Raw genomic sequence first — 13,756 nt, forward strand, 5'->3', positions numbered from 1 at the left:
AAGGGCAGTGAGCGCAGGGGCCGACGGGATAACGGATGCCGCGCGGGCAACGGTTGCTTGGGGTTACCGCCATCTTCCCCGCTGGCCCCAGGGCGCAGGCGCGGCTCCGCTGGGCTCCGGGATCGGTCAGCTGAGCCGCTGGGCGGTGCGCGGCCGCTGCGCTGGCTTTTGTCACGCGAGAGCGCCGCTGCCGCGATTGCTCCTCCTGCCTGTTGCTGGCAGGCGCGGGGGCGGACGCTATGGCGGCTCGCGGGGCTTCGTGCCTGGTCTGGTGCCTCCGCCCGGTCGGGGCCAGCGGCGACTGGCTCCTGCTGGAGGCCGGCACGCAGGTGAGCTGGGTCCGGCCCCGCAGGCTCCGGCCCCTCGGAGTGGGGCGGGTGAGCGGGCGGCAGAGGCTCCGTCATCGGTGCGGCCCGGGGTGGGGGGACCATTACCGGTGCCGCGGGGCCCGGAGCCTTGTCGCGGCCAGGAGACACCCCCCCCCCCCGCCCCGGGCCCTCGGTGCGCCCGGTTTCGGGAGCCTCATTGTGCCTTGATGCGCTCCCTGGGCCCCGCCTGGCCCCGGTTAGCGAGCGGCCGTTGTGAGCCGCCGTTGGCCGCCCCAGTGCGGGCCCGGCCTTCCCGGGGGCGGCGCGGCTCGGCTCGGCTCGGGGCTGCCGCGGAGGCAGGGGCAGCGACCCGGGCGCCCTTCAGCCCCCGCCGGGGAGCAGAGAGCGGGCCTTTCCGTCTAATTTGCCAAGCCTTCGGCTCTTAATCCTTTGTAAGGCCTTAGTGTTTGTGTAGCAGTGCCGTAAGGGGGGGGCAATCCTTAGCCCTGGTAACAAGGTGGAGCTTTGGCGAGGGTGGCAGTGCGTAACGTGTTAGAGTTTTGTGGCCAAAGTTATATAGATGTAAATGAGGTCACGCTTTAAATCTTTTCCAGTTATGTCTCGGTATGGTACAGGAATAACCCTTTCTCAGCGATTGTGTTTTTTAATTGAAAAGCCCAAGTGGGTCCTTGTACTCTTTCCCTTAAACCCAGCAGGCAGCGATGCGTGCTGAGGTTGGGGCACTGGAAGAGGAGTGCTGGAATCAGGCAGGGAGGTGGTGTGGGTTCGTGCTGTACCTAATGCCTTTGCACTTACGCATTGCAAAAGGTCCCCCTCTTAATGCATCTTTCAACGCTAGGCTACTCTGTAAGCTAACGTATAGTTTTGTTACTCTTCCGTCATGGATTTGAAGCCATGAAATGCACAAGTATGCTCAGTGAAGGACTTGAGTTAATACATCTGCAAAACTTTAATCTCATTCAAGATGTTACCGCTCTGATTGTCCGCACAGTGCTGCAGTCGTTGTCACAGGCCATTGGGACTGATGGCATCCTGACACCGCAGGCTTGCCAGGCCACAGGCTGGTGTGTTAGCACAAGCTGTTTTCACTGTGGATTTAAATGTCTGTGCCAAACTGTGCTGCTGAGGTGTGGGGGTGTGCTGTGATCTGCCAGTACCTCTGTGGGCAGCAGCAAACTCCAGCAGGCAAATGGTAACATCTCGCCCCTCCGCCATGGTTTGTTCAGTTATGTGAACCGTGTTCAGTTATGGTTCAGTGAATGTGACCAAGGGGAAGTTCTGTGAGCAGCCCTACTTGACCTCACTGGTATTGGTGCATGATGCCACACAGGTGTGTGTGACCAGGCGCTAGGAATCGTTCACATGGATTAGGCATTTCTGTTATAACTGCAGGGACAAGTGCAAAGCCAAGTTTATAACTGAATCTACCTGAAGCGTGTAGTCTTTGTCCACCTGAGTTTCTGTACCTCTCACCTACGCAATCCATGTTGACATGATGCTAGTATATATGAAGCATTTAAGAGTTAGGGGCTGATATAGTTGTTGACTTCCTTGCATTTAGCTATGACGTGGAAGTCCAAGTTCTTGCTTTAAACTCGAGGTAAGACCTGCTCAGGTAATGTGCAGTGAATGAACTTTTCTTGACTGCACCATCTTTCCACCTTGTAGGAATTGGAAGGTGTGATGCAAATGAGTTGGGATTGCAGGAGATGGGATGGGCCATGGGATATGTTTCCAGCCATCTGGTGGTTGCTTCCACCACTGTAATGGTCAAGTCCACCCCTCAATCATGAGCCTGTCTGTATGTTGCATATCTTCCTTAGTCTCAGCAGCCAGATCTACCTGCTGGTTGTTTTGATGTTCTTCAGTGGCCCAGCTCTTGGGTACATGAGCATCTACATGACATACCTTCACAGCTGCCTTCCACCTCTGATGCTTTCCTACAATATGGCAGGGCCCGTCAATAAAGCCATATTGCTTTTCATTTTCTGGCAGTTTATTATACAGTGGGGCCTCTTCAGTACATGTCACCTCCTCCTCTGGTGACATTCCAAAATCTTTGCCTTCTGGCTAGTCCACAATCAATTCCAAGATTCCTGGATGACTGAGATTTCCTGTTTGAGCTCTATTTGCTGCTGTATTATGTTTGATCCATGCAGTTGTCTAAAAGACACCATAAGTTGAGTGAAAACTTGGGCAATGCACAGATGAATAAGGAAAGCATGTGTGATTATCGGATCTTGCAAAGGAGGCAGCAGAGGGAGGGAGAGTAGGGCAGAGCAGTGCTTTAAATGGCAGTCTGCAATCAGATCAGATTTAATAAGATACTATGAAATGGTACGATTAAGTTATGTCTGTTTTTCCAGAAAATGCTATTAGAGTCTAATCAGATTATTTAGATCACTCTCAGTATTGGTTATGAGCTGCATGTGGCTTAGTTTCTGAACCATAAGATTGATGGTGTGATTTACAAAAGTATTGTGCATTTAGGGCACAGTTACATTTGCGGTTTTTTGATGGCAGTTTTCTGGGCTATTTATTCCTGCAGCTTTCCTGTTCACAGACAGTTGAACAAATGCAACTAGTGAAAGAAGAGGGTAAGAAGTAATCTTGAGACCCACAAACAATTGTGTTGGTTTAAAGAAATGGTATTTAGTTAGATAATGGCTAAGGTGGGACATGGATGGATTGAGAGTAGCTTTGAGCAGCTTTGCTGCTGACTTCCATGAAATCAAGTCTGTAACCTGTCTTAGACTAATCAAATTTTCCTCAGAAAGATAATACTTCAAATTTTGTAGGTTTCAATTTTCTGTGTACTCTTGAATTTAAATGCAAAAAAAAAAATAATTTAAAAATCCTGTTTGGAATTAGCTGTAAAATGCTCATCTAGATAGATTTCAACTATTCTTACATTGAAATGACATAAACTGAATTTACTATGTTGTTGCTGATTGCAGTTACTAAACTACTTTTATTTTTAGGTAACTATAGGCCGAGGATTAGATATCACATACCAGCTGGTGTCAAAAACCTGTCCCTTGATGATCTCTCGTAAGCACTGTGTTTTCCAGCAAAATGCAGAAGGGCAGTGGACTGTCAAGGATAACAAGGTACAGAGACTGATTAAAGACCTTGTACTCCGAGATTTGCTGAAGGGAATGCCCTGTTTGGGCTCAGATAATATATGGGCTTTGATATAATACGGTGTAAATGTGATAGAAGGTCCATGGGAATGTCTTGCCTGTTGTGCACTTCCAGGAGGAAGCTTCAGTCTGCTGTAATTGGAATGCAAGCCATATTGCTTTCTGTGCATAGATTTGTCTCGGTTTAGCTTGTTTCAGACAATTATAGTCTTTCCAAGGGCACTTTGCAGTCTGTAAACCTGCTTTGTGTTGCTTTCTTAAAAAAACCCACAAAACACCTATGAATTTTGGCAGTATTCAGAAGGATAGTGTTCTTGTACTGCTAATAAAAGGATAAATTCATACTCCTTATTGTAGTGACACAGTTGCTTAAATTATAATCAACTACAGCAAGGCTGTATTGTTAGGAAGAACCACGCTTCATGTTACGTTTAAACGAGTTTCTTCTGAAAAGTTTTCCTCAGCTGATTGAAGTGTTGACATCAGAGCCCTCAGCTAGGTCTCACTTTGAATTCAGTAGTCTGTTTTTTATATCGTGATCTCTCCACTTTCTCATTCAGGCTGAAACCTGTAAAATCAGTAACTTGCTTTAAAACAGAACTGGTAGAACAAGTGTTCAACACATCATGCAGATTTGAAGGGTGTTTGGGTCAACAGCATGTTAGTCAGAAAGGAATGCAGTGGCTACTATTGAAATTACACTGCTTTTAAACAAAACTGTTTCAGTACTTGCATAAACTTGAAAACTTATAGTTGTTGCATGACTGGAAACATCTATGGTAGATTAATTATTAACAATTCCTCTGTGTTACCACTGCTACCGGTTTGTTGTTTTATTGAATCTCTGAGTTATGTCAGTTGTTAATGATTCTGCAGTTCATCTTGCACACAGATCGGTTTTGTTGTTTTTCAAAACTATTTCTTGAGCTAGTCTACTGTCTAATTTAAAAACCCTTTTTCTGCTTTGAACATTATCTCTAGAAGAACATTTTCCTTCTTGTTTATATTCTCCCTGTATTTATGGAAAACTCTTTTTTTCTTTAAGCAGTATGAGCTATACTCCTTTTTTGTTTCTAGTTTCTTCTTGAATTTCAGGTGACATTAATTGTCAAGAATAATTACTGCAGTATTCCATGTTCTTGAGAATGATCTATCATGGAGTCTGTTTATTGGTTAGTTCTTATTAAGCTTTTGGGCAATTTTTTCCCCCAGAAGCACATATTAATGATGTTCTTAGTGCTTGTACACAAAATATGTAATGCAGGAATAATGCACAGTAAATAATACAATGCAATAATTGTAATAAATGGGTCACTAAGCCAATACATTGGATATTGCAAGGTTTATTTAAAGAACAGTGCTTGTTCTGATTGCAACACTGAAGAGGTTGGCTATGTTTACAGTTGCCAGAAATAACTTGCTGAGGACTCGGTAACTGCATATTAAATGTTGCTGATTCTCTGTTCATTTGCAGAGTCTAAATGGAGTCTGGCTTAACAAACAGCGCCTGGATCCCTCAAAAGCCTATCCTATTGCTGAAGGAGACCGTATACAGTTGGGAGTGCCTTTGGAAAACAGAGAGACTGCTGAATATGAATATGAAGTAATTAAAGAGGAATGGGAGAAAATCAGACCCTTTTTAGCCCAAAGGAATGACCTATGGAAAGCTAAGAGTTCAAGAACTAAACGTAAATTTAGTTTGGAGGAATTGGAGACATCTGGATCAGAAGGCCCTTCAAACTCCAGATCCAAAAGAGACAGAGTGTCCTGTGATAAAGAATTTTTGCGTAAGTCATGGGGAAGGGTGGAAGAGGCCAAACAGTTAACAGAGAAGATGGATGTCAAGCTGCCTTCTCCTGGACCAAGTGAGGAGGATAGTGGTCCAGTGCATAGTGGCCCTGTGCACTCTGAGAAAGTGTCTGTCCCCCATAAGGACCAGAAAGGCTCTGGCCTTGCACAGTCATGGACTGGCTTGGAAATGCTGAGGAAAACCCTAGTAGCTATAATGAAGCTGAAGATGAAAGTGCAGGAGAAGCAGACGGAAGTTCTGAATATGAAGCAGAAGCGCAGGAAGTGTGCTCAGAAGGAGATCCTGGCAACGGAGCAGGAGCTGCGGGAGTTGCAGGACCAGCTGTGCACGGAACAAGAGCATCAGCAGCAGCAGGTGGAAGAGCTGGAAAGGACATTCTTTAAAGAGCAGCAGAAGCTAGAGGTATAATGGTGGTAATCTTTTTGGCCTGTATCTTTTCAATTTTATGGAATGCCTAATATAAGCCATTGATCCAAAATAAGGTCTTGAACCATACACTAATGCAAATAATGTTTGTGTGAATTACTGCTGTTAAAATTGTCATGGAAATATTTCACTTCCAGGCATGTGTACCAAAAGAAAGTGCAGAGACAGAAGGGATTGGGCTGCATGGGGAATTAGGAAAAAGGCACAAAATAATTCTTATTTTTTTACAAACAGGATCATTACACAAGATAGTAAAGCATTTCAGTTAGTAAAAACATTGTGGTTTTAAATTAAAAAAACACTCTGTCTGATCTCCTATGGTTACAGAGAGGACAAGTTGAAAAGCATTCACCTGAAGTGTAAATTTCTCTTTGTATATGGCTGAATTAATGTCCAGTCTACAGGACAAATCCCTTCCTTTTCTAAGCAAGCAAATTACTGTATGCCTTAACCCCCAGAGGGAGAGACTTCCCCCCCACACACACTTTCAAAAAAACCCTATCTTGCAATCTGTAAGTGTCTTCAAATAGTATGTGTATGTTAATAAGTAGCTTTTTTAGATAACAAACTAAAGTCTTTCTATTTGAGTTTGCTCAAAATCTGGTTTAAAGGAAGTAAGGATACATCTTGGAGTGAATTTCATAATTTATCTGTTACTTCCTTTAAACTCTGCTGCTAAATGCAAGATAACTGTATCAGAAGTACAGAAAGGCTGGAGTTGTATGCTTAGGCACACTGGGAAGTTCAGCTGGAGCTGTAGGTATGACTCCACTCTTTGAATGTGCTCAGAGTTGCAGCTTTTTCTCATGTTTAAACTGTTGCTGACCTCTTTGCTTCTATGAATATGCTGGTGCCTTTAGAGCTAGAATAACGTGGAGGTGTTCCAAGTATGTAAGTGTGAATGATACATCCATTTTAACTCTTCACAGTGAACAATAGCTGTAATTTATGTTGTGGACATATAACGCTAGAGTGGACATCTCAGGGTTTTCTAAAAACCAGCATTGGCATATCCTGTAAAGATAGTCTGCAAAGTAGTCATTTTCTGTCCCTTGCTTTCTTAAAACATTTTTTTTCCTTTTTCCTCTTTTTCTCCCTGCCCCCACCAGGGTGTAAAGCGGCAACACGGGGAAGAGAATCTGAAGGAGCAGCTGGCGCAGGTCCTGCAAGAGGCAAGTAGTTATAAATCTTGGCTCAGTCTAACTGTGTAACTCAGATATTTAAATCTTTCTTACTGCTGTGACCTCTTGGTAGAAGATGAGGACTTTGCCTTAAGTGCAGATTGGATGATCTTCATGTACAGACCAAGTTTCTGTCAGAAAGTGGCAGACCTCACTTTGTGGGAGCTGCTATTTGCCGCAAATATTGTGAGAATATGCACTCAGATTGAAAGCATTCAGTAGCTGCAATGATTATTTTTTTTATTTATTTTAATTTGGTCCTTGGGCTGGTGGGCTTTTTTTGTAAGGTCTGTCTGCTGAGTATCTGTTTTGGGGAAGTTATTTTGGCAATTTCAACCAAATGAAAAAAATTTCATTCTTGCTTAGGAATGATTTTGAAAGACGTTGCCACACACTTAGGTTTCCTAGGCTTTTCCAAAGGGAAAGGCCTTATAGAAAAGCTTATCTGAAAACAGCTTTAGGTAACCCCGTACACAGTGACAGGTTTTTGTGATCCTTATGTGTCAAATACCACTTGATACTCAAATGTTTCAGATGCACTCAAAGTGGTGACTGTAAAACCTAACTGAAATGAAAGGGTAACCTGGGAGAGGGAATGATAAGTGCCACGACGCTGGGAAGGTCATAAATAAAATTGCAATGTAGTGCCAGTTAAGGCTAAACTGCCTTAACACCCCAGCTCATACAGATATGTGTTGCTCTTCTAGGAGATTAGGAGAAATGAGTATGCTGAACCTCATGATTATGGCTGTGTCTGTTTCATAGGATAGCTTATAATGGCACTCTTACAGTTTCTGGGATGGTATTTTTACAGCATCATGCTTTGATGGAAGAATTGAGCCGTATTAAAAAAGATTTTGAGGAGATAATCCGAGCCAAGAATAAAGAACTGGAAGAAACCAAGGTAAGGAATAACTGAATTCTCAGTTTTATTCATAAACAAAACATGATATGCTGTAGCAGAGGAAATGGTTTATTTAACATTTGTCTTGACTGTACTTTGTCTTCCATAGTGGAAAAACTGCATTTCAAGGTGGCAGCTGACTCTAGTTTCCAAGATTGTGGGAGGATACACCCTGCCCTGTTCATGAATTAGTGTTGAACAGATCTTTCTCAATCATAAGGAAACCCCAGAGCACCTGAACCGTGTGTTGTGCAGGAGAAGTGGGCCCGGAAGAGTGTGTGTGAAAAGTAAAGTGCTTCATTTTCAGTTAGAGTGTATTCTATCAAGTAAAACTGTGGTGTTCCAGCAGTCGTACAAGGGAGTGTAGGATTGAAACAACATGGAATTTGAATAATGAATGAGATAAGCCACATTTCTTCCTGCCCTTGACACAAGGTGATGAGTACAGAATAATTTCCTGTGTCTTACTCTTGGAAATGATCACTTTATCCACCTCTGGCTGTTTCCTTTATGGTTTGGGTTTTTTTTAAGTTGTCTTTACACCTCTGTTGCTGTTTCAAGTACAGCTTCAGTTGGAAGAATTTCTCTGGTTATTTGTAGAGGATAGAGCAGGTACTTAAGATCCTAATTTAAGTCTAAACAAAAAAAAAATACTACTGGGCAGTTAAATGCAAATAAATGTTTTAAATTCTTATGCTTCCTTTTCTAAAATAATTGAGGTATCTTCTCTGTTTGGTGTTTTGTTATTCACATCAGACATCAAAAGAACTGTTCTGTTGACTTAAGCCAAACTCATGCCAGGAAAAGGTTGAAAGGGATTCTGAAGATTGATCCAGCTGGTAGTTTCTTTAGGCTGAAAGGGATTTTGGTAATGGCTGCTCTTCTTGCTTTAAGTTCTCTACAGTGGATGGGAATATTCTCAATACTGCTGTAACTACAAAGAGGAGAGGGGTTACAGATCTGGGTATGTAATACACACAGACCTGATATGTGGAGACTTGCAGTTTTGTGTTTCTCTACTTGTACTACTTTGCCTTGCACACGCACTTCCTGCCAATATTGTATTGAGTAAAGTGTTGTTCTTTGTTGATACATGGCCATGCGTACTTTTTCACTAGGAGGAGAAGGAAAAGGTGAGAGCCCAAAAAGAAGAGGTATTGAATCAGATGAACGATGTGTTGGAGAATGAGTTGCAGTGCACAATCTGTTCTGAGCATTTTATTGAGGTATGTTTAAATTGATATGGGTTTGCCAGTAAAGAAAAGACTTGAGAAGCTTTCCCTAGTTCCATTAAAGCAACAGTCAAGCATATTTTTTTACTTCGATAGTTTAAGATTCCCCACAGACCCACAGTGAGTTTTGGGAAAGGGTTGGTCCAGAAATCCATGCTGTGTGCCCTAACTCTCCTGGGCAAGTTCAGCTTTATTGTCTCTACCTGCATAGAGATGAGTGCTTAATCCTAAGATGCATATAGGCTTACGGTGGTTTTGGGTGGTTTTGAACTGGTGCTCTGAGCTCCTGCCGAAGAGCCTGCTTGAGGAAGAATCTTTTTGTAGTGGACCTTGCTTTAAGTTGGCTAGGGCTGGACTGCTTCAGGTTTAGATGTAAGAAGAGGTTGGTAAAGGAAGGGAGGTGCAGTGTTCAGTCAAGCCCTGAACTGTTTATATTGTTCAGATAAACTCTTTCTTTGAGATGGTGGCCTGCTTTCATTTGATCCTAGAAGTGATAGGCTGTGCCTGAAATGTAGACTGTTATTTCTGTTTGTGTTATGCTAGAACTTCAGTTTCATTATGTTTGTTTCTGCTGCAGGAAGCCTGATGTGTTAGCCTTGTTATAATGACTTAAGAGCTAGCTGAAATTTTGATTTCTGGTTTCTCGGTAATTTAAGACATTATTCTGTAAGATCTTTGTTTCTCCATAATTTATCCATTTCAAATTGGGAAAACATTATTAGAATTAGTTCTTTTTCTCTGTGTTTCTGACTTGCTATGACCTACAGAGCATCCATTAACTGATTATAAAACTTGTCTGCACTCCGGCATGGGAGAGTTTTTGTGTGTAACCCCTACAAAGACTGAAGAAAAGGGACTTCGGGCTTCTTCCCTCCATCCCTTAGAGGGAATGTTCATCTAATGTCTTTCTGACTTCAGTATTTTTTTCTTGACTATGCTTGTGTGAGCATGCTCTGATAACTATCCTTCTGTGAAATTTCACAGGCGGTCACTCTCAACTGTGCGCACAGCTTCTGCTCCTACTGTATCAATGAGTGGACAAAACGTAAAGTGGAATGCCCCATCTGCAGGCAGGAGATCAAATCAAAGACACGCTCTCTGGTGCTGGATAACTGCATTGACAGGATGGTAGAAAAACTGGATGTGGAAATGAAAGAGCATCGCCTGACTGTTATCAGAGAGCGGAAAGGTGAGAGGTGGGTGGATGTGGCATGATGAGTACAATTTCTCATTACATCTATTTTGTACAACCTTTTGGCACCTATATACCAAGGAGATGCTTGAGGAATGCAGCAGAAACGCTAGAAAATTAATTTTAAGATATGTTGTGTAACTAGCTTTACTGCATAGTAAAATAAAATTAACAGAAAGTTTGGAAAAAGACTTCAGTATGAACTCCATGGTTGAGCAGGGCAACTTAACCATGCTGCAGGTTACCCTGTTTCAAAGAGATTGCTAAATAAAAGCAAAACTGTACAGAATGACCCTTGAAAAATTTACCAGGCACCTTTGGTTGAACTATTGACTACATCATTGCAAAAGTTCAGCACGGCAGTGCCTGATGAGAAACTCTGAATTATCTTCTCTGTGCTGGATTTCTGTAGGAAATCTCTGAAGGGGAATGTTGGTTTGTCATGTAAGTCTATGGCTGAACTGGCAGTTGCTCTGCCTTGTTAATTTTTGTGGAATTAAAGCCACTGTGGCTTAAACACATAACCACATAGCTGTAGCTGAAAGATTGTACATGACAGCAACGGCTTTAAGTAAAACTCCAGTATGGGGTGTTCCTATTCTGCATCCCTCTTCCAAATTTGTTTCTAGGGCACTTGACTCTGGTATCTAGGTGCTGAAATGTAGAAGTCTTTTCCTACTAGCCCTTAACAAATTTCCATTGCTGTGTTCCCTTAAGTAATTGTCTTGTTTTCCCCTCGTAGAGGTGAGTGCATGATCCTTCATTTTGCAATGTGTCAAGCCTCTGACCTAATGAAAGGTGCCTTTGAAACGTTTCAGATTCTCCATGGAATGCCCATAACATAAAATAACAAAAATAACATAGAATGACATCACTAAACAGTGTTAGTTCAAACCTGAAATTCAGCCAACTCTGTCTGATTCCCTCAGGAAATGCGATGTTGCTCAGAGGCTGCCTAGCTTGGCTTTGTGAATTACTTTCACCTCTGCAGAACTTATATTGCTCTTGTGTAATACGCACATCTGCAGAGTATGCCATAGCACTGTTGAAGTATTTCATCAGGTAGACAATGGTGATTGGATAAAGTGGTCTCTTTGTTAGAGCCCACTTCATTTCTGTATCGTCAGCCAGTGACCTTCATGCTTGTTTGAACAAAAAGGAAATAAGTTCATAGCCTGCCTTCATATGTGATAGATGCTCTAATTATATAAATGACTATTAGTAGGAAATCATTTAGCTTCACCACGACACATTTCAGGAAGAAGGATGAATTATTCCTGTGCACACTTTTTATTCGGTGCTGGAAACATTCCGATTGAGATGATGATAACGGTGTGCCTATTTAAACATGAATGCCTAAGAAGAAACAAGCTGAAAAAGAAATAATGATGCAAGTGGCACTTGAGAAGCTCAGTTGGAGCTTTCCAAGAAGCCTTTCCAAGAGTCTTAGTAAAATGGGCACCAATAAATGCCTTGTACTCTTAAAAATATGGAGGTTTTGATGGGGCCATAAGTATCCTGGACAACCGTTACTGGTTTGAAAACTCTTTACCACATCTTATTCCTTCCCTCTTTCTTACCTGGCAAGGCACCGTAATAGTTAGTCACTTCCATTGCCAGTCATGTGCCAGTGAAGGGATGGAAAATGTTTCCTCATCTGTGCTATCGTTACAGGAAAAGGCATCATATAAAACTTGTAAGAAAACAAACAAAAATCCTAACTCTTTGTTCTTTTAACACTGAAAATTGAAAAGAAAAAGGCCTATGCCCTGCAACTTGGGAGACCTATTGCAAACCGACAGTGAGAGGCTATAAGTGTTAAAGAGAACAAAGAGAATTTAACGTTTTTGGGTCCACTGATTGCTGCTAACTTTTGTGTCTGTGTGTTTTGAATGCAGAGATACAGAATGTGTTGGTGAAACCAGCCACAGACAATGACAGCAGTGTAAATTCTTCCATCTACTCCATCTTGTCGATGAGCAGTTGTGACAGCGAGGACTCTGAGGAGGATTCTTACTATAATGAAAGCTACTATATTATCTAAACACTCTTACTGCAGACTTGTTTGCCTGTGTGCTGCCCAGAACCAGCCTAATGGTGTTTGGTTGACTACTGCTGGATGAGTGGACTGGACATCTGGAAGGAGAGACTCCATGAAGAGGCTGGAGCTAACCACTAGCAGCACTTAGAAGAAGGACTTTTTTTTTTAAAAAAAAATGAATGTATATAAGTTTGATCTTCAAAATGAAATTGGGATTGTGGGAGAACAAACAGCTGTTATGCTAGATGGTTGACATACAAAACCTAGGCTTCCATGATCACTTGTGACCTGCTCAGTGTAATGTAATAGTTTGTGTGCATCACTGCCCTTTCCTTAGTGAATGACATGTTTAAATGTGTACATCAGCTTCCCTTATTTCAGGCAGCAATGGGAATGGCCCAAGCTATTAGAGAACTCTGCCATCCCCACCAGCAGGCAGGAAAAAGTGCCAGTATGGGTTTTCCTCTTGAATTTCATACAATAGCTAAAGTCGTCCCAGGCCTCTGGCTGTAAAAGTAATAAAGGGTGGGTTATGGACCCTGTCAGCCTTAAAGCGCTTAAATGCATTGTGTAAGCTGAGCTGCTGGCCATCAGTTTGCCCCAGTTGATCCTACTCATTTTCTGTTAGATAGGGGCGGCAAAGATTAAATCTTCCAGAATTCTGTAGCTAGTACTTTTTTCATATAGTATCTTTAGTTTGTTCCCTCTTCAGGCTTTTGCATAAAGAGTTTTAGAACTGGGAAGCGGCGCACTCAGAAGTTCCTAGCAATGACATTAGAAATCCATATAGTTCATCAGCAGCAGAGAGGAACCTCTGCCTCTTCAGAAGTGCTGCTGGCTGAATTAGTGAAATGCCCTGTTGGCAGTGTAGGAAAGCAGCATCTGTAGGCAACCACAAGACATGGAAGGAAGCATTTCATTTTACTGTTTACAAAATATTGCTGTTGAGCTGTGGGTTGTGCTGCCCTCACAGCAAATCACTCATCCCTAAGAGACTGAGCGAGTCTTGCCTCATCCTTCACAAATTTATCTATGAAATTTCATTTTCAGTGGCATATGCTTTTGACTTAGCTGTTATGTGGGAAAGACTTTTACACTGTGAGAAGAGGATGGGGGAAGGCCTTCTCATCTGTAATATTTCTTTGGCTATTTATGTACTTTCTTGTTTCTATGTTTATTTTAAAAAGGAAAACATAAATCCATTTCTGCATTAGTCGTCTTTGGTGCATCCACTGAGGTGTCTTTCTCCTAGTTTTAAATTTTTTTGAGAAAACACAGACTATATAATTTTTATGACTTTGCTTCATGTTTTGAATAACGTAAGCAGTGTGTCTATGTTGAAGTTATTTGAAGGACCTGGCGTATTCAGGAATTGATAAAGGACAACCCAACTCTTCAAGCCTGTGGCTATGCTAATGGTAATTTAGTAGATATAATAATACCCTTTGTAGTCTTCTACTAAAGAAAGATCCCACTAAAAGGTGCGGAAATGATGATG

At 42.2% G+C, this 13,756-nt stretch overlaps 1 protein-coding gene across 2 annotated transcripts; it reads left to right on the forward strand.

Annotated features, from left to right (window-relative positions):
- Positions 1 to 105: 105 nt before the first annotated feature.
- Positions 106 to 13,490, forward strand: RNF8 (ring finger protein 8). Of its 2 annotated transcripts, none has more exons than XM_037405360.1 (8): positions 106 to 329; positions 3,311 to 3,439; positions 4,947 to 5,684; positions 6,818 to 6,880; positions 7,704 to 7,793; positions 8,912 to 9,019; positions 10,010 to 10,221; positions 12,116 to 13,490. In XM_037405360.1, exons 1-8 carry the CDS (start codon positions 240 to 242, stop codon positions 12,153 to 12,155), a joined length of 1,470 nt encoding a protein of 489 aa, XP_037261257.1. In that variant the 5' UTR covers positions 106 to 239; the 3' UTR covers positions 12,156 to 13,490. The 2 variants fall into 2 exon arrangements, with proteins under 2 accessions (XP_037261257.1, XP_037261256.1); XM_037405359.1 differs by having other exon boundaries at positions 107 to 329; positions 10,010 to 10,214.
- The last annotated feature ends 266 nt before the right edge of the window (positions 13,491 to 13,756 follow it).

The sequence above is a fragment of the Falco rusticolus genome, chromosome 12 (genome assembly GCF_015220075.1).
Source record: "Falco rusticolus isolate bFalRus1 chromosome 12, bFalRus1.pri, whole genome shotgun sequence".
Classification (NCBI taxonomy): domain Eukaryota; kingdom Metazoa; phylum Chordata; class Aves; order Falconiformes; family Falconidae; genus Falco; species Falco rusticolus.